The sequence below is a fragment of the Orbicella franksi genome, chromosome 1 (genome assembly GCF_964199315.1).
Source record: "Orbicella franksi chromosome 1, jaOrbFran1.1, whole genome shotgun sequence".
Taxonomy (NCBI): domain Eukaryota; kingdom Metazoa; phylum Cnidaria; class Anthozoa; order Scleractinia; family Merulinidae; genus Orbicella; species Orbicella franksi.
The window spans coordinates 5,916,931-5,941,061 of NC_138145.1; the positions used below are offsets into that span (position 1 = coordinate 5,916,931).

Consider the following 24,131-nt stretch of genomic DNA (forward strand, 5'->3'; position numbering starts at 1 on the left):
AGCGATGTAAATAAGCAATGACTTAGAACCTGTAAAGACCGGGAAATTCCCGGGAAACTCCCGGAAACTTCGCGTCGTATTCCCGGAAAACGATGCCACAAATTTTACTTTCATTCACTTGAGAGAAACCAAAAGGCCGAGTTTCGAGAAAATGTGGGTCAGCCAATCGGCCTGTTATTTAAAAGCTAGCTGTATTATCTAGAAGCAAAAGCAGAGAATGATTCTGATCTCGGTATTTTTTTGGACAAAATCAGGGTAGCGTATAAAGTCGTCGATTCTCAATTCGTAAGCACTTCCGGTATTGGCGCTTTCTTGACGTGTAAGTCATTAATATTAAATTGCAGCAAAAAAATAAACCCTACTGCGCTTTCGATTTCGGGCGTTCTTTTCAGAAGTCTATCTTTGAATCGAAATTCGAAGAACATTACTTTGTCCCTTTGGCTTTTAAATTATTATATATAAAAGCTTCTCGGTTCAGTGCTAAATGCGACAAAAAGTTCCAAGCGTATTAAAAATGCTTGAAATACGTTGTTTTCTTCAGAATATGCTAATGCAGGTCAACTTTGGAAATTTACAAGGGGTTTTTCCCTTGCCAATATGCAAAATATTGACACACTCAGCACCTTGGACAAAAATTTCCCGGGTACAGAGACAAACTTTGAAAGCCGTGTGGAATATTTTCTGGGCTGGGTAAAGGTCGTAAAGGAAACGACGTCGAAACTCGGAGTTTCAATTCCTGTTTTGATGGGATACAAATGTACAGCACCGCAAATGATCCGCGACTGCAAATGATCCCCAGACCGGAAATGATCCCTAAATTGGACCGCAAAGGATACCAAACCGCAAATGATCCCCGATGTAGACCGCAAATGATCCCGCCGGAAAGTTAGGAATGGCATGGAGTTTGCTTCCTTGTTTTTATTTATTCATTTTATTTTCATCATCGAAACGATAAATGTAAAGAAACGATACTGACAACGTAAACTATAATTTCAATATAATTCTGATGATAAATAATTCCATCTTATTTTCTCTTGACAATTCTGAAAAATCAGGGAGAAAAAAAGGTCGTAAGCAGCGATACCATTTCTCAGTTGGCTCGATCTGCAACAATAATAGCTTAATGTTTCCATAAACAACTTTTGTACATTTGTTTCAATACCACCAGTAAGTGCGATTGTGACATATTCATGACCATGATATTCTGTGAGCTATTAAAAAGTCCGCATCTCAACACTCCAAGCCGGTTTGGCTTTCGCATGTGCAATTTACAGCCAGAAATTCCATACTGATGATGTAAACGTGTACTGAATCTGGACAGGAACGCCGATTGGTCAACTTGCATGGTATGTTGAGTGATCTAACACTTACCTTCGGGAATAGGGAAACATACGCGGAAAACTGAGAAACCGGATGTCGTTACGAACTAATGTAGCTGTCGCTGGGTTCCCTGGATAGTTCATGTATTTTTCTCGCCTTTGGTCCGCGCGTCCAAGTCACGTGACCTTTTCTAGTGTGCATGTAATGGCGAACGTCGGCAAAAAGTTGTTGTGTGCGTGCGATTCACTCGAAGTAACGATGGATAAGATGGATAAGATGGATTTCCGGTCTGGAGATCATTTGCGATCGGGAATCATTTGCGGTGCTGTACAGAACTCAACTTCCTCTAGTCACGTTTCACGTTTAGGCATAAGGGCGTCGCTTTTGTTCTTTGGATGAAAGTCAGACAAGAGGCACGAGCAGCTACATCAACAGATATGCTGTCAACATACATTGATATTTAAGTTAGCTAGTGTCTAGCAGTGTGAACAGAACGTTTTTCCGCTGAAAAAGAGAAGTTTGCCTTAATCTCAATTACCACAAGGACATACATTTCTCCATTCTGATACGAATTCTTTTCATCAGTCCCGTATACCGATATCCTTTCACTCTTGAAATTTAATACCGAATAAACAAAGCTGGAACAAATCTGTTTATTTCTCTATATTTACTTCCACACGTAGAAACAGAAAGCTTAATGAATTTTTTGGTGCTAATATTGTGACAAAGCGACGTCAGTCCGTCATGCAGGACATGGGCCTAACTGAATAGGATGAAGGTATTAAAAGAGAATTCTTGAAGGGATGGATGACTGTAGTATTTCGTAACAGTTGGATAGTTGGTATGAGGCAGTCTGATCAGCAGTTGATATCAAAGAGTTATTTTATTGATGACCACTGTACAAGTTGATTCAATTCATTTCAAAAAACAAAGCTCTGGACACCAAAATTTAACTATGATATACAGACTACGTTTAATATCAAAACGATCTACGCCTAAGAAAACAATTTATCGGAAATTACAAAATGACTACCTAGTAAATCCAAACACTGAACAATTTTCATCAAATACTTAGTGCGTGAAAAACATCCGATGCAAAGCAGACGTGCGGTTCATTCAAACAATCTGGTGACTTAGAAAGCCTCGTTTGCAAGTGTTTCTTACACAAAAGAATACTTGACTTTGACTGGTACCAAGAGTCTAGCAGGTTGGTTACGGAACGACATTAGAAGAACAGCGTGACATAACAATTTTGCAATAGTCTTACAAAAATAATCGATAGCCTCAAGATAATTTAATAAGACTGCCATCCTCGTGAGCAAAACATAAAACTTGCATGCTATTACACCACAGCTGTTCCAATTGTAAAACTTAAATCGAGTCTGGAATGAATTATTTCAGCTGATAAATCCACAAGGAAGCACACATTATGGAGCATAGCAGCATTTCCAGCATCAACACTGCGATCCACGCAGGGCTAAATGATTATAAAATACAATGTGCTTGCAAGACAGGTGAGTGCTCTCCTGTTTCTGAAAGTGATATGAAAAACAAATGCCAACATCAAAACCATTGTTTATGATTACTTATCATTTTACATTGTATAAGTGTAATAACTGTAATATGTTCAAGAGTGCAGCGAGCACTCCATAATCCTCAACCCCATTAGGCAATGCATGGGTACCATCGAAACCGAAAAGACTGAGGTGATGTACGAAACTTTTTAAAGACGACCACAAACCTCCAACCTGTCAAATAACGTCACTTTATTGTGTTTCTGTTTCGAAGGATTAATAATTACATGTACACATAACTCTCAGAAAGTAGTATTTATCTTTTTGTACGTAAGCTGTAGAGTTTGTCGGTCCTGACAATAAGGACCCCAAAAGCTGTTGTTACAGTTATGTTAGCTGTTGGTACAGTTATTAGGCGAAAGGGTCAATACCGCTCTGACCCGCCTCGTTTATATGGCTTTTTAAACAAAAGAATATTTCACCGTAACTGTAATAACAGCTATTATCCAATTAATTAGAACCAGGAAAATATCAGATGACTTTAGGATCTTTTAAATGTTTCGCTATGTTTAACAACTTACTTTTTTAGTTTTTCCTTTTCTGTTAGCATTCATAAGTGATTTACATCTTCCAGTGCAACCTGTGGCAAGTATAGAACACAATACTAGTTGGTCGTGAACTTTCGCTTTCATTTTCAATTGTTCTGCTTATTCGAATTTTGCGTACATAACTTCACCCGGAGGCTTTATTGTTTGTGTATGATGATTGACGCCAACAGAAATACAAAATTCAAGTTAGATCGAATATTCTCTAGCGAACTGGTCTTTATTTTCACTCTGGAATTAGAAGTGATAGCAAAGAGAAACTTTTGGGCGCGTACAAGCCCTAGGGACAAAATCAAACGTCTCTGACAATCTCAAGAGATTATGTAGAAACCATTCTTCAGAACTGGTTTTAGCAGCGAGCGACGTTATGGTATGTGAAGAGGAACACATTGATAAAAAAACAAAAAAAAAAAAACAAAAGTAGTTACGAGAGTAGTAACGTGGAGAGGAAAAGGGAGTTGTCCCAACACAATGGCAGTGAAACACAAAGGAATTGATTAAAGAAAGAAGCAACATGGATCACGTAAGAGAAACGAAAGTACCGATTTGGAAAATAACTTAGGTTTTGATTCGCGGCTAGAAACAGCTGGAAATTTTCGAAAAAGAAACACGTTCGCGACGAAAACAATGTAGTGGTCTTCAAGAAAAGCAGTTCGAACAGAGCTAAACCTACTACTTATATATCTTACTTGTTCTAGAAACCTTGCTTCTACGTTTTCTTCGTTTCGTATGTCTTCCTCGGCAGCTTCTGTGGGTTGAAGAAATAAACCGTTAGCATGACATATAAAAAAGTAAACTGTGTACTTTCCTGTCTTGCACCTAACCAGTATCATTCTCACACTCAGTTATCAGTCGGGGATAACGGGCGGGGCGAAAAAACGGTGTTAAATACAATGTACAGTTGAGAAACCCGATTGTAAATTTATTTTTGCAAAAGGGTCGATTTCTGATATATTTCGGTCTGTTAACAATTAACTGTAAGAGTATTATTTTCTATAGACATTGATGAAATACCGGTATTTTCCTTGTTCCTAAAAGTTGATTGAAATTCGATCTTTTTGTCGTACAAAGTGAAGATTCTATTTTAATCTTTTACATGCGAGGATGAGTCGACATGCCAGTCAGACATCACAACTTTTTCTTAAGAAGCAAAAATCTCGTTAAAATGGTTGTCATGTTAATTTAAACATTTTCGAGTACATTCCCGACCTCAGTTCAGGTGACCGCTGTTTCCGGTTGTTTTAAAATGATTTAATAAAAAAAAAAACAAAAAACAAACCATTGACAAAGATGTCTTTGTTTGTTTCATCAATAGCATGATACTAAACAGAACGTTCACATGGCCGCTTGGGAACTCTCACTCGTGTACACGCGCGGTCCTGGAGGAAAAGCAGGTGAACGAAAATTAACGACCCTCCGGCTGCAACTCTGAATTTTACAGCATTTCTGTAGCAATTTCCTTGCGTCACTGAGCTGGCGATAAAGTTTGTGAATATATTATTTTTTAAAGGCCGCGAATGAACTAAAATAATCTCAAGACGAGAGATAGATGTTTTGATTGGCCAAGAAATTTGGAAACCAACAAGAAGATGTCAAACAGTTATTAAAAATACATAGTTTAGTAAGTGACAAGCGAGGGCTACGCAAGTTCAAATGTTAAGCTTTCTCTGGTTTTTATACTGTATGTATGTATGTTTTGCCTTTGTATATATAAACTGACCGAAAGTTATACTGTATAAGCCAGCCATATCGAAGCCATAATTGACAACAGAGTGCAAAAAGATATTTCTGCAACTCAAGCGAACACGATTTGGGGTTTTTTGTATTTGCAAGACAAAACGTCAAGATAGACTTCATGAGATTAAAATATATAATTCTGAGGAAAGCAATAGGCTGGGTAGTAAATGTCTGCACGGAAATGCGACGCAATGAACCTGTCTTTGTTACCAAACTAACCGAGTACAGTTTTTAGCGTGTCTTTCGTTTACATTGTATTTTTTCGGCAAGTACGCTCTTGTCTTGTTAATAGGAAACTGAAAACTTCTATTTGGTAAACATGTTCTCATAGTTTACCAATTTCTTTTAGAATGGAGAAAATTCCCTGTGACATTTGCTGGACTGATTTTCACTTACCTTCTTCCTGTGGATAAAGAAGTTCCGCCAAATGTTCACAGCCGGTTTCTCTGAGCGCTCTAATGAATTCTTGAAAAGCGTTTGGTCTCCGAATAAGTCTCTCCACCAGTTTTTGGGTCGCTCGCATAGGACCATGGTTCGTCTCTTCACATCTAATCTCTTCTTTGTCGTTCGACGTTAAGCAAGACAAATACGGTAACATATCTACTGGGATGACATCGTCAACAAGAGAAGATATATATCGTCTAATAAGTTCTCTTTGTTCCATTTCCATCTCGAGACTCTGAGGAAAAATTCGCTTTTCAATCGACAACAACAAAGCGAAAAGCTTACCAGGCCGCCTAAGACCAAAAATTGAATATGTCTTTCGACTATTTATGTCGAATTGGTTTTTGTGTGACGGTGTTTTACCCAGGAAGAAATGTGAAGGTTAGTCATCGTAAAAAATTTCGTTTTGAAATGCTTATTGTCACCTGCTATTTAAAAAGAACCAACCGAAATAATGTTAGAAATACGTAATAAAACGTTTTCCCGCGCTCAAAATATCCACGAGAAACGGTTATTTTCCCTGTCGAATCAGATACACGCTCCTACACGTATGTCAGACCTGTGTGACATTTCTTTTGTTTACAGTGACATCCAATCGAAAAGGAAAACCCCGCACGATATCCGGGAAACCCCTTAATAACACGCGAGGATTATATCAATTTCCTGTTGTTATATTGAACCTTACACGATACTTATTAAAGTACATTTAGCAGAAAGAAAGTTCCCGTTTATACAAACCGGGTTGTTCATGAAGTTAAGTTAGGAATTCGCTAATAGGGCAACAAATATGAATGTATTCATATTTGCTGCCCGGTCCAAATGTCGTGTCGAACTAAATTGTGCGTATTTTAAAAATTTGAGTCATAAAGCACGACTGTAGAGCGATAGTTGATTGAACCGTTCGCGTCGAACTCAGTTATAATTCAGTTGAATGTTATTCGACGCTTCTATCGAACGCAACTTAGTTGTAATTATATCTCAGCTCTATTCTTTTGCTGAACCGCTGCATTCTGATCGGTACAAAATCCAAATATGAAGGTCACACGTATGTCTTGAGTTCTGCACAACTGGAGCTCTAAGTTTAGAATCAAAGTCGTGCCAGGGTCGTGTAGCGCGACTGAGTTTGTCGTGCTTTCCGACTCTGGTCCGACGTTGATTCAGACATCGAACTACAGTCGCGACGAAGTCGAACTAATCGAACACTGATTAAGTTAGCGCGATCGACAGAGCGGATTTTTGGGCCTCTGTGTTGTATGTTTGAATCAGAGCGTGTCTATTTTGAATTTTTGTCTTTCAAGTTTCTTCACTTTAAACCAAACATTACTGAAGAGGCTATCACTGTAAGTATGAAAGTATTTCTTCTCGTCATACTCCCTGGTATAATGTGCCCTTTTAGTTTTTACAATTTATGTTGGTGTTACGAAACGGAAGAAACCCAAGGGTACTCATTTTGTCTATAAAAAAAAAAAAAAAAAAAAAAAAAAAAAAACTTCTCTTCAGAATGTATTGCGAGAAACTAGGCCAAAATGGTTTGGCATAGATGCCGCACGAGTTATTCATATAATAGTAAACGTGTCTTGGAGGTATTGTTACCCTCTGTGTATTGAGGTATGACTGGTTTCATACAGAACAGGGTTTGTTCTGTAAATATCCGAGAGACATCCTCAAAAAAGGCTTGCAGTATAATTAAAACGAGACGAGCCCATTGAGTGTCTGTGTTAGAGCCCAGGAATCTTATTGGACTATCTATTTTTAGAAACTGTTTGACATCTGTATTTTCGTTCACGGGTTCCATTTATTTCTCGCCCAATCAAAACAGCCATTCTCGGCACGCGGAAGTTTTAACAAATCCGCATTCTTGGCGTTAGCTGATGTGACCAAACAGATCGAAAAATGACCCAAAACACGTTACAGCCAAAACGTAGTAAATATTGGCTTTGCGTATTTGCCAGACAAAAAGTAGATAAACATCAAAATATTGTCATGAACTGATATAGTGAAAAATGTTTCCTTTCACATTCGCTAGACTGATATTGAAATTTCACTTACCTTCTTTCTGTGAATAAAGAAGTTCCACTAAATGCCCACAGCCGGTGTGTCTTAGCGCTCTAATAAGGTCTTGAAAAGCGTCTCGTCTCCGAACAAGTCTGTCCAACAACTCTTGTGCAGCTTGAATGGGACCATAGTTTCTCTCTTCACATTTTATTCTTTCCTTGTCGGCCGGCGTCAGGCAAGATAAATACGGTAACATATCTACCGGGATGACGTTGTTAACCAGCTCCATAAAATACCGGTTAATAAGATCCCTCTCCACCCTTTCCATCTCAAGACCCGAAAATTCAGTCGCTTTTCACTTAATAGTAATGAACTGAAAAGCAGACCAGGTCTGTCAAGGCAAAAATTAAATGGCCGTTTACGAGTTGCAAGACGGTGTTTTCCCAAGAAGAAATATGGGTCGGAAAAGTTTCATTTTCAAATATCTGTAGTCATCTGCTATTTAAAAACCCAGCCACAAGGATAATATTTGAAATACGACTTGAAAATTGTTTTCGCTCACGCTTGCACATGCAGTTTCTTTTGTATAATTTCCGGAAATTTATTGGCTATCATTGGCGGCTTAAAACAACCTGCTTGCGTAATGTTCACAAAACAAAAACAAATATCACGTATGGTATTGATTCCACTTATTCATCATTAAAATGAAACAGAAAGAACGATTCCTTGTAACACAAACATACCGAGGCACTAAGACAGAATGATACTGCTGGAATTAAAATAACTCTGCAACCAGGAACCGGCGTTGAATTAGGTACGCGGGGACTATAGCAACGCAACAGCTAGGAATTTAAATTTTAATTATGGACTTAGTTCGGTGTTTGAGTCAGACCAAAACACGAGCTATTTAGGCTAACTGTAGTGCCATTTCGTCATTCCTTCAAATCTTGTTTTAAACACTTCCCTTGTGAGAGCTTCGTGTCTAGTGCTATATCACAAGTTGGCTGTCAAACTGTCAATCTCGTTGGCAACGAGTCGTTGCCAGACGATTCAGCTAGCCGGCATTTTACATAAATTTAACTTACGGCCGCCATTTTGGACAAGGGACGATATTCCTCGAGGCACGATATTGCCATAGAGATCGAATGAGGCCAACGAACCTAATGATATTCAAAAAATTTATATTCCTGACGTGTAATTTGTCATCTCGCGCAGCAGTTGTTCGTTATGTTTGGTAGCTAAGCACGAGCAAAATTATGAACGTTATCCGTAACCGGTCTTTCAGTTGGCTTTGTTAGACAAACGAAATATCCAGCATATTTTCGCGTCAAATGGAGGCCATTGTGTTTATTATCCATCAAGTATTTTTCGCAACACGAGCGGTTTTGTTAAATAGGGAACATCACTCGGATATGCGTTTAGACCAATCGCGCGCGAGCGAAATTATTTGATAGATTATAAAGACTCATATAATTTTATCCACTTCACCCTCTACGGGTTTATCATGAACCAGCTTCCAGTTGGCTTGATAGCTCAGTTGGTAGAGCACTGCACCGGTATCGCAGAGGTCATGGGTTCAAAACCGTTCTGGAATTTTTTTCAGATTTAATAGTAGCCAGCAAAACAGGTGGCTTATCAGGGCAGAGCGCAGAGTGCGGGGAGAACTGAGCGACAAAACTTTGTCGACCCTTTAATTGCACTCTATTTTCCATATATATACGTTCTGAACCCGAGGTTCTGACTCTCTTAACTGCCCGTTTTGCAAGCTGAAAAGAAGAAAGGACATTAAAAAGCGAACACTTTGAGATACAAATCGAAACGATATGCATTTGTCTCCTTGGAAGGTTTAATTTGTTCAACTTGTTGTTGTTATTGTTGGCCATATTTATGATAAACAAATCCAAAACCTCCAAAGCCCACATTCATTCAAGTCCAGTGCTAAAGGCGTTGCATCTCCTAGTTACTCAAGTGATGGTAAGTTTTTCAAGTGTCAAATTCAATCCCTGTTCCTTCCATTCTTTCTTTGAACACTTTATCAAATAACTCGTTCTGTTCCTTAGTGAAGAAGTTTTTCCATTCCCCTACTTGTCCCTTTCTAATAAAGCCATCCCCCTTCATTCATTCAAACCAGCTGTAATTCGTGTGCTCAGAGCTCTTCATGGCGCCAAATGAAGTTTGTTGGTCAATGAGATCACGTGTCTGTGGAGAGATTTCTTTACCAATGAACTTGGCTATCTTGTCCACAGCATCTGCTGGATTCTAAATAAATGGAATATCAAATGATCAGGAAAAATTAGTGCGTCCACCAGCCGTGTTTATTAAGGATAATTGGTAAAAAAAACTCAAACAAAACAAGGGAAAAGGCTGTCATCTGTCTCTATTTAAGTTTAACGTTACGCCCAATTGCGCCTAATTACGCCGCATTATCAAGTTTGGCAACTGTTGTTGAAAATATAAACACAAAAAATGAAATAACTTATTTATATCTAACGCAAAGTGGACGTAGAACAGAGGTGCCAATGGCAGAAAAAGTCTCCTACTTCATCGGCCAGGAAAGAAAGTGGAATTTTTAGCACTTGTGTGGCTTACATTACACAATGTATGCAGTATGAGTTTCTATACGGCATTCATTTAGGACAATGAATTTTTACAAGAATGACTACTCCATCTACATTCTTACGTTAATCCTGCCTTCGTACGTAAGAAACAAAATGTTAGGATCGTCTCTGTGTTTCCACCAGCTTAGCACGTGATCAAACCACACACCAAATGGGACTAAAAATAAACCATGTATTTATGTTATGCATATTTCTGTTCCCGTTATTCTTAGGTTTTTAAAATCTCACAAATCTCACAATAGTTAAAGTCAGCAAACTGGAAAAACAAAGATTGAGCCTGCCATGCGTGGAACATTTCACGATGATTTTCTGTAGAAGAAACGTTGTAAGTTACAATTGGTTTCCATGATCACAATAGACCAATTTAAATTTATTAAAATTAAATTCAGCCTAACACAATAGACTCCTGGGGAATAAACTCCACAAACTCTGTAGTTATTCCCCAGAGCCTCGTACTGAGGTCTATTGTTTTAGGCTGAATTTTTATATATCGAAATTGGTCTATTGGTGCGACTGTGACGTTACATGACATGGCATGACACGACATGATGTGACGTGACATGACGTGACGTTACATGATATGACGTGATATGGCATGAAATTATCAAACAAGTTCAACAAATGCAAACGCAGTGCCAAGCCCATCGACACTCAAAAAGAAATAAAAACAACTTTTCAGCCTTGATGATACGTTTTTTAAATGCGTATTTTCCAGCCTTTATTACGTTCTCTTACTAACCATTTCCTTTCATGAGGTGTCCAAAGGTCTCATCCCAAGTGGGAATTTCCTTGTTATAAGGCATGTTGCGGAAATGATGATAGTAGGACACAAACGCATCTTTAGGATTGCGCATGACATAAATGTAGCGAGGCTTGGTAGCTTCATCGTGGCCCTTGGGAACCATGTCATACCGGAAATGAGTTTTAAATACACGTGGGGCAGGAAAGCTGCTAAACATTTTTTCTATAGACGCCACGTCGTTCACGGTATAAGGATAAGATTTGAACGGCAAAGTCATTCCTTCGAGAAAAGGCACTCTTTTATCCAGTCAACCCTCGCAAATTTTACCGTCGTGAATTATCTGTCATACTATTTCCTGAGTCCATGTTGAACCTGCAATGATAACTTAGATCCTTAGAGCAGATTCAAATACTTTCATTGACTTAGTTTACCAGTATTCAGAGACGAGTGTCCTTGAGTAAAATTAGAACCTTGATTTACCTTTTTCTTTGCACTGCAGGGGGAGGGGGGGGGGGGGAGAGACTGGAATTGGCCACTGCATACGTCTAAGAAGAATATAGTCAAACACTGGAAACGTTCTTTCAGCGTTGTCCATACTGAAATTGAAGTGTTTTGCGAATCTGAAACTAAGATTTTGTTCAATCCGGGAAGGGGGATTGATAGTTTCCCACGCAGCTTCGCATACGCTCCCTCCGCCCCTCCCACAAAGTATAATGCGTGCTAAAATTCTTTGACTTTCAAGGAGATGTAAGAAAAAAAAAAAAAAAAAAAAAAGCGAGAGGCATGGTTAAAAGATAAAAATCAAACATTTTAAAATGTTTACAATATAAAAGAGCTGAGCGACACGTGAGTTGCCAATCTGCACACAATTACCGCGGAGACTGAATTTTCACATCAATTTGTTTGCAGCCAAATGATTTGGGTTTTCTCTTGATCAATTTTTTTTTTATATCGAACACTTTCAACAGCTTTTGATTTTTCAGGAGTTTTAAAACATCAGGGATTTAGATTTTGGTAACATTGGCTCCCGAAACGAGATTTTCCCTCAATAAGTAGCTATTAATTAGTTGATCGACCAAACCAATGACGAAAAACGTAAGGGTTTCCTGCCCCCAGCTCCCTCTTCAGTCTCGTAACTTCATTTTTTTTTTTATCGACGGGGAGAATTTACTGTTTGGTCACATTTGCATTGGAACTGTTCACATTTGCGCCATAAAAGAACTATCTACATGCAACAGAAAACTAATTAAAAGGCTTTGAACCTGATCTGGGGTATGACACAATGAAGATGATGTCATCCTTCCTGGCAGGCAATCTTGTTAAAGCTTCCACCTTTTCTTCAGTGGTGCCCAGACCACACGGCACTGAAAGCCCATGAACCATCACCACGTCATCCATATGTCAGCTTACACTTTGCTAATGTTCCTAAAAGGTCAATGTATTTATAAACTCCCTTTGTAGACTTTGTACAAGCCTATTACAGTTATAGGGGTAGCAGCGCAAACGGGCTTAGCTCGAGGAAGAGCGATTGGAAAAAGAGGCGAGTGATTTTGGGCGCTGGCCCCAGCTGAACCATCGCCTGCTGACCGCCTGTTTGTTTTTGTTTTCTTTTGCCTCCTTGGTTAAATATACACCATTTACGCCCTCGACATTGTTGTGGATAATTTTGTTCCGTCTTTGAGGGTTGTGCCTCTAGACCCTCTGGAAGTGGGTGATGGCATTGTTTTGGTTATGTTAAGCTGCACTGGTCTGTACCTCTGACAAATCTGATGTTATGCTGATAGCTATCCGTTTTCAGTCAGTGGAATGGGCGATCTCTTATCTTTGTTATGCCCGTGTGATCATTGAATCACCTGATTTGCTTGCACATTAGACTATCCAGAAAGGGACAGTCAGTCGGGCATAAAGACGCCAATCCTGGAGCGAGTCATGCGTGATTCCAATTTGACTAGATCGAAACCTGAGTTCACTTCTGTTTTCGTTTTTTTCTTTAAACATTTTCCACGAAAACCACTTTCCATCAGTATCCAACAAGTTTAAGCAATTTTATTTCACCAATTCAACGTTCACACGAGTGTCACACTTATTCGGGATCAGTAAAGTACATTTCGACATCACAGTTTTAACCAAATTATTGCAATTGATCATTCGATCTCCTTTTTGTCATCCATGAGCTTAGTAGGCAGTCGAATGGCACTCGATTCTGATTAAACCTGGATTAAAAAATTTTCTCCTACCTCCCCTACTCAGTATTGTTTTTATCCAGGAGTGGTATGTCGTCTTCAGGAAGGTTTTTTCGACGAGGGGGCACTAGAAAGGCGTACATTTTTGCCCGATAAATTGAGAGCCTGGGTACTAGTTTGTCGAACGATTCAAAGTTTGAAGTCGGCCATTTTGGTTTCATGTGTTTTTCTTCCGTAAATATTTTGCTTTTTGCCCATCGTCTTTTGCTCACGCGTAGATGAAAGCTGGTAGACGTATTTATGACTGCGGTAATGTATCGGTCACAACAGCACGGTCGGCGAGGTCAAAGAATTGATACAAGAAACCCGGGAAGTCGAAGCCAGAAAGTGGGCAAGAGAATTTGATGGTTTCCACTCGCTGTCTCTCCTTGTGGAGCCCAAGGTAAGCTTAAGTTCTTGTTAAGTTTTGGTTTCATTGTTTCTTTGTTGCTTTTTTTTTTTGTATACGCACACTGAAATTCTGCCTGTGTTAGTACTGTTAGGCCCCATTTATATGGTCTCGGGTACCCGAGACAACCCTGCCCCCGAGGCAACTTTATCTAGCGTTTATATGTGAAAACGTAGTCCCTGTAAGCCGAGTCAAAGTTGACCCAGCACGATTATTCATAACCCTTATTGAATAATCAAATGTGCAAATATTCCTCTTTATTTGAGTTTTCCTCAGTCATGTGATCACAGTTGGTTTTGCCAAGTTAATTTTCTCTTCTCTGATACAAATTTCTGATTTTAAACGTAAATCTAGGCATTACGTGACACTTGACACACCGAGAATAGTCCCGGTTAGGCGAGCCAAACTGTTTATATGAGGTGATGGACAAAACACTGACCCCTAGTCCATGGACTACCCTAATGGACTACTCAAATGGACTACCCAAATGGACTACCCTAAAATGGACTAACCCTAAAAAATACTATTTCAGATGAGTGGTATGTTAAGAAGCTATGATTATATACTTACATTGCACGGAGGATGCTTTTCTTTTCGTTCCGCATCGCCTTCAGCCGCCATTTTGAATAACTATACTGAATAAAACAACCACTGTACACAAAAAGCGGACACTCAAATCAAATCAAATAATCTGTGGACAACTCAATCATGCTCCCATGTGATTCAGTAACTCAGTCTTTCTCGAACAGACGAAATGATCTTCAGGATGTTACTCATGATTTGTTTTGCTTGTTTTGTGCCGAAAATTATGGCACAGAAGCAGCTAAACGGGTGGTTGAGTTATGCAAAGAAATAAGTTAAACGTTACCTCGCCCAGGGTAACTTGGGGGGAAGGTTGTCTCGGGTATTTGAGACCATATAAATGGGGCCGTAGTATCCAACAGAAGGTGGAAATTTGTGAGCTTATTTGAAAATACTTCAAGTAAGAAATTCGAATTGCCTTATCTTTTAGTTTTGTTGTCATTCACACTACATTTCTTTTGTATTCCATGCAGTTCCACCAGAGTGAAAATTTCTTCACAGATGGTATGCAAGTCAGATCAAGTAAATATTCTCTGAAATATTTTAGTGATGGATGAACGAATTAAGTCCAAAAGACTGTGTACTGATCTACTTTTTGCGAGAGAGATTCATGTCCAATTGTGCCAAACATAAGCCAGACATATGGTGACTGGTGATGTAGAGTTTTTTTTTACTTCTAAAAAATGGGATTTTAAACAAATTGAAATCAAAACTTGAAATAATTATGGAAAAGAGAATGCTTGATACTTGTCAACATAAGTATATTCTGTAATCATTGCAAGAATCTATTAGAAGAGACATATCTGCAATCCTTTTGAATATTACTGCATTGCATGTGAGGTTAGCACAATTACCAAGATATATAGGAATAAAATACCATGATTTTTTGTTTCTAAGAAAGAAAATTATTGTTATTTAACTTGCATACACTACAATATGTAGTACTCTTATTATTGTATTGTGCCAAGCTGTGGAGCTTCTCACTATAGTTGGCTGAAGGTGCACTTTTTGCAGGCTGGAGGTATTGTAAGACTTAAAAGGACGGGGATTTCAAATTAATCATTAATTGATTATTTATCCAAAAAATAAGATCTAGTGGGGCCACATTAGGTTTGTTAAAGGGGTCTCAAGCTAGAAGCTACATGTATATGTAAGGGAAGCCTTTCCAAAAAACATTGTAAAATGGATAGGGTTTTGACCTCCCTGTATAAAATGTTGTTACTTCCCTTCCCCCTCTCCATGGACACAGTTATATGGGAAAAACTTATCAATTGTAAATAAAACCATCCCCTTCACTTCGGGTTGAAGATCGACACAAAACTGTCTGAAATGATTCTTATAATATTGAAGGAAATACTTTTCTTTCTGTAGATTTCCCATTTACCAGCCATCTAAAATCAAATTGTTTATGTTTGACATAGCTTAAAGTAAACAAGATTTTGCCAATATCCATGTCTCACTTAGGTGAAATTGGGCAAAATACTCTTGGCAGTCTTAGCATTCTCAAGTTGATTGTCTAAAATAGATGTCAAAATCATGTATTATAATATTTGCATGATTGTTATACAGCTGTTTCGTAATGTTAACTGAACAAGGACTAGGCTAAGTGGAAACCTGTTCTGAATTGTAATTTGGTAGGTACATAGGTGTGTAACCGAAAAAAAGAACAAGAAGAAAAAAAAAAAAAACTGTAAAAAGTAGTGTAAGAATTGTACTCTAAGGAAGTATTGTATCGTCGTAAGAAGTATAAGTAACTTATCGTTAGTGGTATTGTAAGTAGTGTTGTCTTGTTTTGTTAGTAGTGTCCTTTGTGTTGCAATAAAAAAAAAAAAAAAAAAAAAAAAAAACTGAACAAGGACTATAACCAAATTACCTTGACCCAAAATGCACTGCTGACTCACTAATAAAATATTATACATATATTATAACCAACACCAGTGACTAGGTGTCAGTTTTGGAGTGACTGGTGAATATGGTGAACTCTCATTTAATGATTTCATTTTGCAACAGACTGTTGTTATTCTTTGATGCTATATCATGTACAAGTTATTATAATAACAATGTTCCTGTTCCAATCAAAATTAATTAAATCCATTTTGAAATTCATAAGCAGTCTGTGTAAACAACCTGTTATTTGATTTCTGTATTTCTTTTCTATTTCGAGAAGTCTGGATTTGAGCCCTGGCAGGGGAACATTCTATTGTGCTCTTGAGCAAGACACTTAACTCTCACAGTGCCTCTCTCCTCTCAGGTGTATAAAATGGGTACTGGCAAATTAACTGTTGAGGGGTAACCTTGCGATGGACTAGAATCCCACCCAGGGGGGAGTAGAAATACTCCTAGTAGCTTCATGCAACAGAAACCAGGATAAGCGCCGACCGCACGAGTGGCCACTTGGCTCGTATGCAGACTTTACTTCCACTTCCAAGTTGCCGTTTGCCTCTTTTTCAGAACGAGTGCTCCTGTAAAGTGTTTCACATGAAGATGACTCGATTTTCATGAGAGTGAATGTACAGGTGACATACATTTCATACGAATAGCCACTCAGACTCGTTTTGACATAGACGCAAAAGTCAACTTGGAATTCGCCTCTGTATCCATGAGCTGGCTCAGGGAGCCTTTTATTAAAGGAGTCAGGCATTTGTCTTCGGCGTATTTCACTTACAGAAGGATTCATTTCCGTATGCGTGGGTTGCTGAACCGGATTATTTTATTCGCAAATTTCCCGCTAAAAGCTAGAAAGAGGCAGGCGTTACAAGTAACAAGTACCAACTCGGTACCAGCTCGCTCAGAGTATTTTGATTGGCGTCCAGTGTATTTTTCGGCCTAGACACTAGTAGTCGTCACGTAATTAAACGTCTGTTTACACAGTAATGGTCACGATTATCACGCTACCCGGATACATATCGAATACCTATAAACTACTTACCACACAATTCCGCATTAAGCCGAACATCTGGAGGTGATCACAGAAAGGTAGGAAGGAATGTTTCATTGCCATGTCTGTACTGAATGAAATTAAATATCTAAGCTGATGGCGACACGAAATGGAACAAAAGCACGTAACTGTAGAATTTTCTCGTCTTATCTTTGCGATTCTTTGGCTCATGTGTCGGAGTTTCCGATACAGATATATTTTCTGAGAAGTTACATTGGCAGTTTGAAGAATCGAAAACATGAAAAGAAAGGTAATTCATTTTACATTATGTAAAAATCAGTAGCACATTGTATTCGGTCGATCGCTCACGATGAAACGAAATAATATTAAAAAATATGGCACTCATATTAAAACGGCACTATGAATGTTGACGTATTAGGACTACTCAGTTCTCACAAGGATCCCAGTTACTGCGTATGTGATCGTGTTCATGTCTCTCTAGAGTGTTCCATACCTGTTGCAAGGCAGAAACTAAAGAGTACAAGCGGGAGTAAACTGGATTGATCTCATGCAGTTTATCTTGTACATAGTTGGTAAAAAGTCTGCACACGGGAATTTAAGCTATAAATGAATCAAGTATGATGATTCATGTGATGATGCAATAGTCGTATTTGAATAGTATCAAATCATATGATGTTTTGACCTGTACCCTAAACACCATGCATAGTATGTTCCATTCCTCTCTAAATCATCACCATGGTGTCTTGAGGTGTGTTAAAATCATGACTGGAATCATAACCATGAGTTACAATCATATGAATCATAGCTTTGATGCGAACTGGCATGTTGAAATCATGACAGGAATCATAACAATGATTCACAGTCATATGAATCACAGCCTATTGCCAACTGATGTTTTCCAAAAGGGATGTTCTGTAAATTATAATAAGAACCCAGAATTTAGATACCTTTTAATTATTTGATCCCTCCTTTTACCATTATTGTATACTATTTTTAGCTTTATGACAATTGTATTGTAAATTTCTGTTTCTCTTATTTAGACTTAGTAGTAGTAGGTCCACATCAGCTGTACAGTTGCATATTTTTAAACATAAAGATTTTAAGGAAAACGACCAATTTTTTAAGTTTACAAGACATGTTTCGACAGAACTTCTGTCATCTTCAGTTGAATGATTACAAAGCAAGTTGAATAATAAGTAGACAAAAATGCTAATTAAGACAAATAGTAACAAAAGAACGCGAAAAGGTGTAAATTAAAAGGATAATTTTAGATTTACATGGTGTAATTGCTGATTGAGGCAAGGTAGTTCTTTTTGAATGTGGATAGCCTCCTTTATCTTGAGTTGAAAGCAGTCTATTGAACACAGTGAACGACAACGTTCAGAATTCTGAAGATTTTTGAAAATGTGAGAGGCCTTATCAACGGCTAAGTGCTCACGTACGTGTGTGGAAAAATGTCGGGTGGTTTCGCCGACATAACAGGCATTACAGCCCGCACATGTAAACTTATAAACCACACGTGAACGAAGCCCGCCGGGGAAAGGGTCTTTCACACCAAAAAGGTTACCCATCTTAAAGGAAGAAAAGACTAATTTGATGTCTAAATCATTACAATAGCGCTTGATTAAGTGTCGAATCTTCTTCTGAGTGATGACAGGAAAATGGGCTATGTACGGCAGCTTAAAGTAAAACGTGGGCGAGGTGGTAAGGGGGTAGCCACGGGGACAATGATTGCTATGGGTCCCAGTGATGTAACGGTTAACCACTTTTTCAATTAAATGGGCAGGGAAAAGGTTCTTTTTGAGAATTTCAGTAAGGTTGGTTATGTCCTCGTGTAACCCCAACCAAGTGTTGTTGATCTTGTAGGCCCTGTCAACAAGAGTCCGCTAATGAGACCTACTTTGTATGAGTACGAGGTGAAGCTAAAATAATTAGTTAATAACCCAGTAAAGGTTTTCTTACGGTAAACCCTAGTTAGGAAAGAATTAGTGTCACTATTATCAATAAGAACATCTAGAAAGGGTAATTTGCGATTAAGTTCTTTTTCCATAGTAAACCTTATGGTGGGGTGCCTAGAGTTAATGTCGTCAAAAAAATATAACAGCATCGTGCTCCGAGTGAAATACACAAAAAGTGTCGTCAACATACCTACGATAAAATAAAATTTTAGAGCATTGAAAATTGTTGGAAATTGGTTGGAAAATTTTCAATGCTCTAAAATTTAAAAGTTAATATTTCCACCCACGAAGAGACAAGCAGCAAGCGGGTGAAATAGTAACAAATTATAACTACGCTGTTATTTGGGTTCGTCAAATGATCTCTGAATCATAGACTTTGGTGCAATGTGTACACATGGGATCAACTGTGGAAAGATAATCCTTATGCCCAGTGTACATATGAACTCATTTCTGGAATCATAACTTCGATGTATTTTACGAGTAGTGAAAAGTAAACTGATCAACATGTCACGAGCGTGGGACAAAGAAAAAATCTGAAGATGCTGGGCCACAATACAAAATACACATTTAATTGCAAGTTTATAGACGACAATGGCTCAGTTAAAAAGCAAGATAGACTACGAGTACTCCCTTTTTCGCTTAGTTCGTCGTGCGTGACGCGAAAGAAAACCGCGAGAAAAAAATAGCCGCGCGAAATCCTCGGGGCGAGGAGCGCGCGAAAGGATTTCGCGCGGTCATTTTGTTCTCGCGATTTTCTTTCGCGTCACGCAATTCGTAGTCTGAAAGATTTGCATATCGTTCAAAACAAACAACGCGACGCAAGAAGGTCGCTTATGTCACAGAATCGTACTGTTTCCAGTAATTTGACGGCATTGTTCAGCAGATGTCAAGATATTTGTTGATTCTTTCACTTTTGCCACCCAAAAATTGACTAAGAAGACGCCAAAACATTTCGCTGATTCGTCAAGTTGCCAACACTTGAGCAAGTTAGCATATTTGTTTACAGTGTATATCTGGGATTCCAGGACATCCAAACACGCAGTTAGCATTCTGTGGTTCGATAATTTCTATCTTGCCGTAAACGTTACATTGATCGCGAACTAAATATCAAATTCAGAGCAAACCGATAAAAGTTTTTGTTATCTAAATCGGATGACGATTAATAATTATAAACAACTTCTGGAAGAAGCCTGTCGGTATTCAAATACGCTTATTGCATCATTGTATGAATCATCATACGTAATTCATTAGCTTGAATTCCTATCCTACCCCAAGAGACACTCGGGTAGACGTCGATTTGGTGAAATTAAAACTCCTTGTATTTTGCTTGGATGCTGAGTGAAAGAAGTTTTCGTGGAAATTGTTTAAAGAAATGAAAAAGGAAGCAAACTCCATCTAGTAGTCAAATCAAAATTATGCGTGACTCACTCCAGACTGGCGTGACATCAAAATGCCCGCAGTGCTGTCAACGAGCGTAGGTGCAAGCATAAGCACAAGAAAACGCCAGTCTGCACTGAGGTGAAATAAGCACAAGGATTAGCACAAGAATAATACATATTTAACTTTTTCCTGTGTTTCCGTTAATGCTTATTTCACTAGCGCTATGCTTATTTCACAAGTGGGAACTGGCGTGAAATAAGCACAGCGTAAGCGCAATAATTCAAATTATTATACATTGTGGTCACCATCTTCGACACCTTCTTCGTCGAAGAACCATAAACACAGTAAACAACGCTTCTTCGTCCGCAGTCTTGTTTGTCAACCTACGCATTTTCGTTCCCCGAACCACTATTTCTTTTGACATATTAAAACGAGTATAAGTGAGGATGAGAATGCTTCCGATGTGACTCGCATTGCACATGCGTATGTCGCTAGTGTGAACATCATTGTGCTTATGCTTGTGCTTATCTCACAAATGTGAATTAGCCTTAAGATATCACAGTGGACAGTGGAATGATCGTGGGACAGCAAATAATCCCCAAATTGGACCGCAAATGATCGCAGAACCGAAAGTGATTCCTACAATGATAGGACTAAAGAGGACCAAACCCATCACCCTCAACCAGAGGCACAACCCACAAGGAAGGAACAAAGCCGGATTATATATCCAGGGCGTTTTTTTTTTCTGGAACGTTACCAGGGTATGTCCGTTATAACTTTCATCCGGAAGGCAAAGAAAAGCAAAACGAAAACCAGCAACAACAACACAGGTTGAGCTTTTATCAGGTAAAGAGGAAGCGTGTTCCAGACGATTGTTCAGTCGGGTCAACGCCCTAAATCACTCGCCTCTTTTTCCAGTCACACGCTAAGCTCGTTTGCGCTCAGTACCCAAGTAATAGGCTAATACAAGGAGGGTTTATAAATACATTGACTTTTTAGGAACGCGAGTGAAGAGTAAGCTGACATATGGATGAGGTGGTGATGATACATGGACGTCCATGGCCGTGCGGTCTGGGCATCACAGAAGAAAAGGTGGAAGCGTTAACAAGATTGCCTGCCAGGAAGGATGATATCTTCATTGCGTCATACCCCAGATCAGGTTCAAAGCCTTTTAAGTAGTTTCCTAAAAGGTAGTTCTTTTATGCAAATGTGAACAGTTCCAATGTAATTGCGACCAAACTGTAAAATCTCCCCGATGATGAACATAAAATGCAGCTGTAAGAGTCAACAGGGGGCTGGAGGCAAGAAACCCTTGCAGTTTTGGTCATTGGTTTGGTTACTTACTGGGGGAAGATCCTTTTTCAAGAGCAGATTTTACCAAAATCCAATCCCTGTTTCAAATTCCCGAAAAGTAAAAAATTCTTGAAAGTGTTCAATGTAAGGAAAAATTTGATCAAGAGAAAACCCAAAGCATTTGGCCGCAAACAAATTGATGTTTTAAATCGGAGTTTCCGCATTAAATGTGCGCAGATTGGAAATATATATGAACAAGGTTTTTATTTATTTATTTATTTATTTAACTTTATTTATACACGGGTAAAACATCAGGACTTAAAGTAAATACTAAAATTGCATTAATTACATTGTTAAGATACTAATCTACTACTAATTGAATCTAATAACAACAAAAATAAAAGGAATAACGAAGTGCCTGTTTTCCATGAATGCCGTGTGATTAATTAACTTATTTATTATGAAAAAGGAAACCCCTTCAGCCGGATTTAAAACTAGCAAGAGTTTGTGCTTGCCGCAGATTGGTAGGTAAGCTGTTCCACAGCACCGCACCATTATAGCTGAAACTGTTTTTTAGAAAATTGGTGCGGGGGATTGGAAAAGCTAGTTTGCCCACACATTTCCAAAGAGAATAGGTAGATATTGCACTCCGATCAGTAAACATTGATTTCAGATAATCAGGGGCGAGACCATTTAGAGATTTATAGACCATAGTGGCTGTTTTTAATTCTCGTTGAAGATTAAGTTTTTGCCAGCCAAGTCTAACAAAGAGATCATCCGCATTGGCATCATATGAAGGAGAGGTCAAAATACGCGCAGTGCGATTCTGTAGTCTTTGTAGTTTAATGGAATGCAGTTACCCCATAGGACGCTATAGTAATCGAAATGAGGTTGAACTAAAGCATTATAGATGCATAGGAGCGTTTCAAAAGGAACAAAAGACCTGCTTCACTTCAAGATGCCAATGCAGGAGGCAATTTTTTTGGAAATACGTTCGGTTGGAAAAAGGTGGATCAGAACTCACGTATCGCTCAGTTCATTTGTATTGTAAACATTTCAAAAAGTTTTATTTATGTATTTTAACCGTTCCTTTCACTTCACAATTGGGTTAAGAATAAGGGGAGAGCGGCGCATGCGTGACAAATAGAGGATGTTTATGAGATTATCATACCCCCCTCCCTCCCATACTTGAAGAAAATCTTACAGAGGTACAGTTTCAGCAGAAGATATTTTTAGATTTGCAAAACACGTTTTCGATGTTAAGAACGCTGGAAGAACGTTTCCAGATTTTGCGTATAGTCTTCGATTCTTAGACACAGTTGCCAAATTTCAGGCAGCGAAAAAGGTAAATTTACCCTTCAAGGACACTCGTCTCTGAAGACTTATGAACTAACTAAAAGTATGTGAATCTGCTCTAATGATCTAAGTTATCATTGCAGGTTCAACATGGACTCAGGAAATAGTTTGGCAGATAATTCACGACGGTACAGTTTGCGAGGGTCGACTGGATGAAAGAGTGCCTTATATCGAAGGAATGATTTTGCCTCACAGATCCTATCCTTATACCGTGAACGACGTGGAGTCAATAGAGGAGATGTTTAGCAGCTTTCCTGCCCCACGTGTATTTAAAACTCATCTTCCGTATCACATGGTTCCCAAGGGCCACGATGAAACTACCAAGCCTCGCTACATTTATGTCATGCGCAATCCTAAAGATGCGTTTGTGTCCTACTATCATCATCTTCACAACATGCCTTATCATAAGGAAATTCCCACGTGGGACGAGGCCTTTGGATGTTTCATGAAAGGAAGAGGTTAGTAAGGGAATGTAACAGGTATGCTAGATACCCACTTAAGGTGGCTCTAAACAGTTTCCAGCACTTTCTAGGACTTAGATTTTGATGAGTTCATTACAACTCCACTCTTTATAAGTTGATAGGTATGCTAAATACTTGACAAGCAGATCAATCAATGTAATGTTTAAATCAGTTTGAATGTTTTATGTGTCAAAGAGTTTGGCACTGCGTCTGCACTGTGATGTTAACTGTAATTTCATGTTATGTTTATTAGTTGTTGGCTTCACACTAGAAGCTAAGTTAGCTTCAAACAAGCACTTGAACGTCTCAAGTTGCACGTTAGGAAACTTGGCTTCACACCTCATGTATATCACAAATGCGGTTTTCGGCAAAGAAATTTCTGTAGGGCTTTAGTTAACCAAGACATGGATGCGCTATAGAAAATGCATTTCCGTGTGGCTCGTCCAATGTTCAACATAGTGTTTTGGGTACAAAAAAATGACCTTGTCGAAACTTTAAACAGCAGCTGGTTTGCAATTTACAGAGCTGCATATGGAAAGCGATGGTTAGCCCGTCAATGAAAGTGAAATTCAAGCAAGTTGTTCGTCTGTCCGTTC

The 24,131-nt window shown here is 38.7% G+C and overlaps 3 protein-coding genes and 1 pseudogene across 6 annotated transcripts in view; 1 reads left to right on the forward strand and 3 right to left on the reverse strand.

The window, feature by feature from the left end:
- Positions 1-1,112: 1,112 nt before the first annotated feature.
- On the reverse strand, positions 1,113-5,911 carry LOC145471565 (mitochondrial antiviral-signaling protein-like). Of its 3 annotated transcripts, none has more exons than XM_081454877.1 (4): positions 5,573-5,911; positions 4,129-4,187; positions 3,416-3,474; positions 1,113-2,852 (listed from the first exon to the last, which is right to left on the reverse strand). In XM_081454877.1, the coding sequence occupies exons 1-3, from the start codon at positions 5,844-5,846 to the stop codon at positions 3,445-3,447; spliced, it is 363 nt and encodes a 120-aa protein (XP_081311003.1). In that variant the 5' UTR covers positions 5,847-5,911; the 3' UTR covers positions 1,113-2,852; positions 3,416-3,444. The 3 variants fall into 3 exon arrangements, with proteins under 3 accessions (XP_081311003.1, XP_081311009.1, XP_081310997.1); XM_081454883.1 differs by having other exon boundaries at positions 1,113-2,846; positions 3,409-3,474; XM_081454871.1 differs by lacking the exons at positions 1,113-2,852; positions 3,416-3,474 and having other exon boundaries at positions 3,565-4,187.
- Positions 5,912-9,653: 3,742 nt separating this feature from the next.
- On the reverse strand, positions 9,654-12,950 carry LOC145475806 (sulfotransferase 1B1-like). The gene is made up of 3 exons (XM_081455295.1): positions 12,238-12,950; positions 10,296-10,390; positions 9,654-9,874 (listed from the first exon to the last, which is right to left on the reverse strand). The coding sequence occupies exons 1-3, from the start codon at positions 12,371-12,373 to the stop codon at positions 9,734-9,736; spliced, it is 372 nt and encodes a 123-aa protein (XP_081311421.1). The 5' UTR covers positions 12,374-12,950; the 3' UTR covers positions 9,654-9,733.
- A 3,067-nt stretch (positions 12,951-16,017) lies between these two features.
- LOC145469511 (sulfotransferase 1B1-like) overlaps positions 16,018-24,131 on the forward strand; it is a 13,749-nt gene continuing 5,635 nt past the window's right edge. Inside the window, exons 1-3 of one of the 2 annotated variants that reach the window (XM_081453360.1) lie at positions 16,018-17,164; positions 17,569-21,584; positions 23,158-23,532. In XM_081453360.1, the coding sequence (XP_081309486.1) occupies positions 21,452-21,584; positions 23,158-23,532 (508 nt within the window). In that variant the 5' untranslated portion in view covers positions 16,018-17,164; positions 17,569-21,451. The remainder of the gene's footprint in view (positions 17,165-17,568; positions 21,585-23,157; positions 23,533-24,131) is intronic. The other variant, XM_081453291.1, reaches the window with a different exon arrangement.
- LOC145484930 (uncharacterized) lies at positions 21,580-22,738 on the reverse strand (annotated as a pseudogene).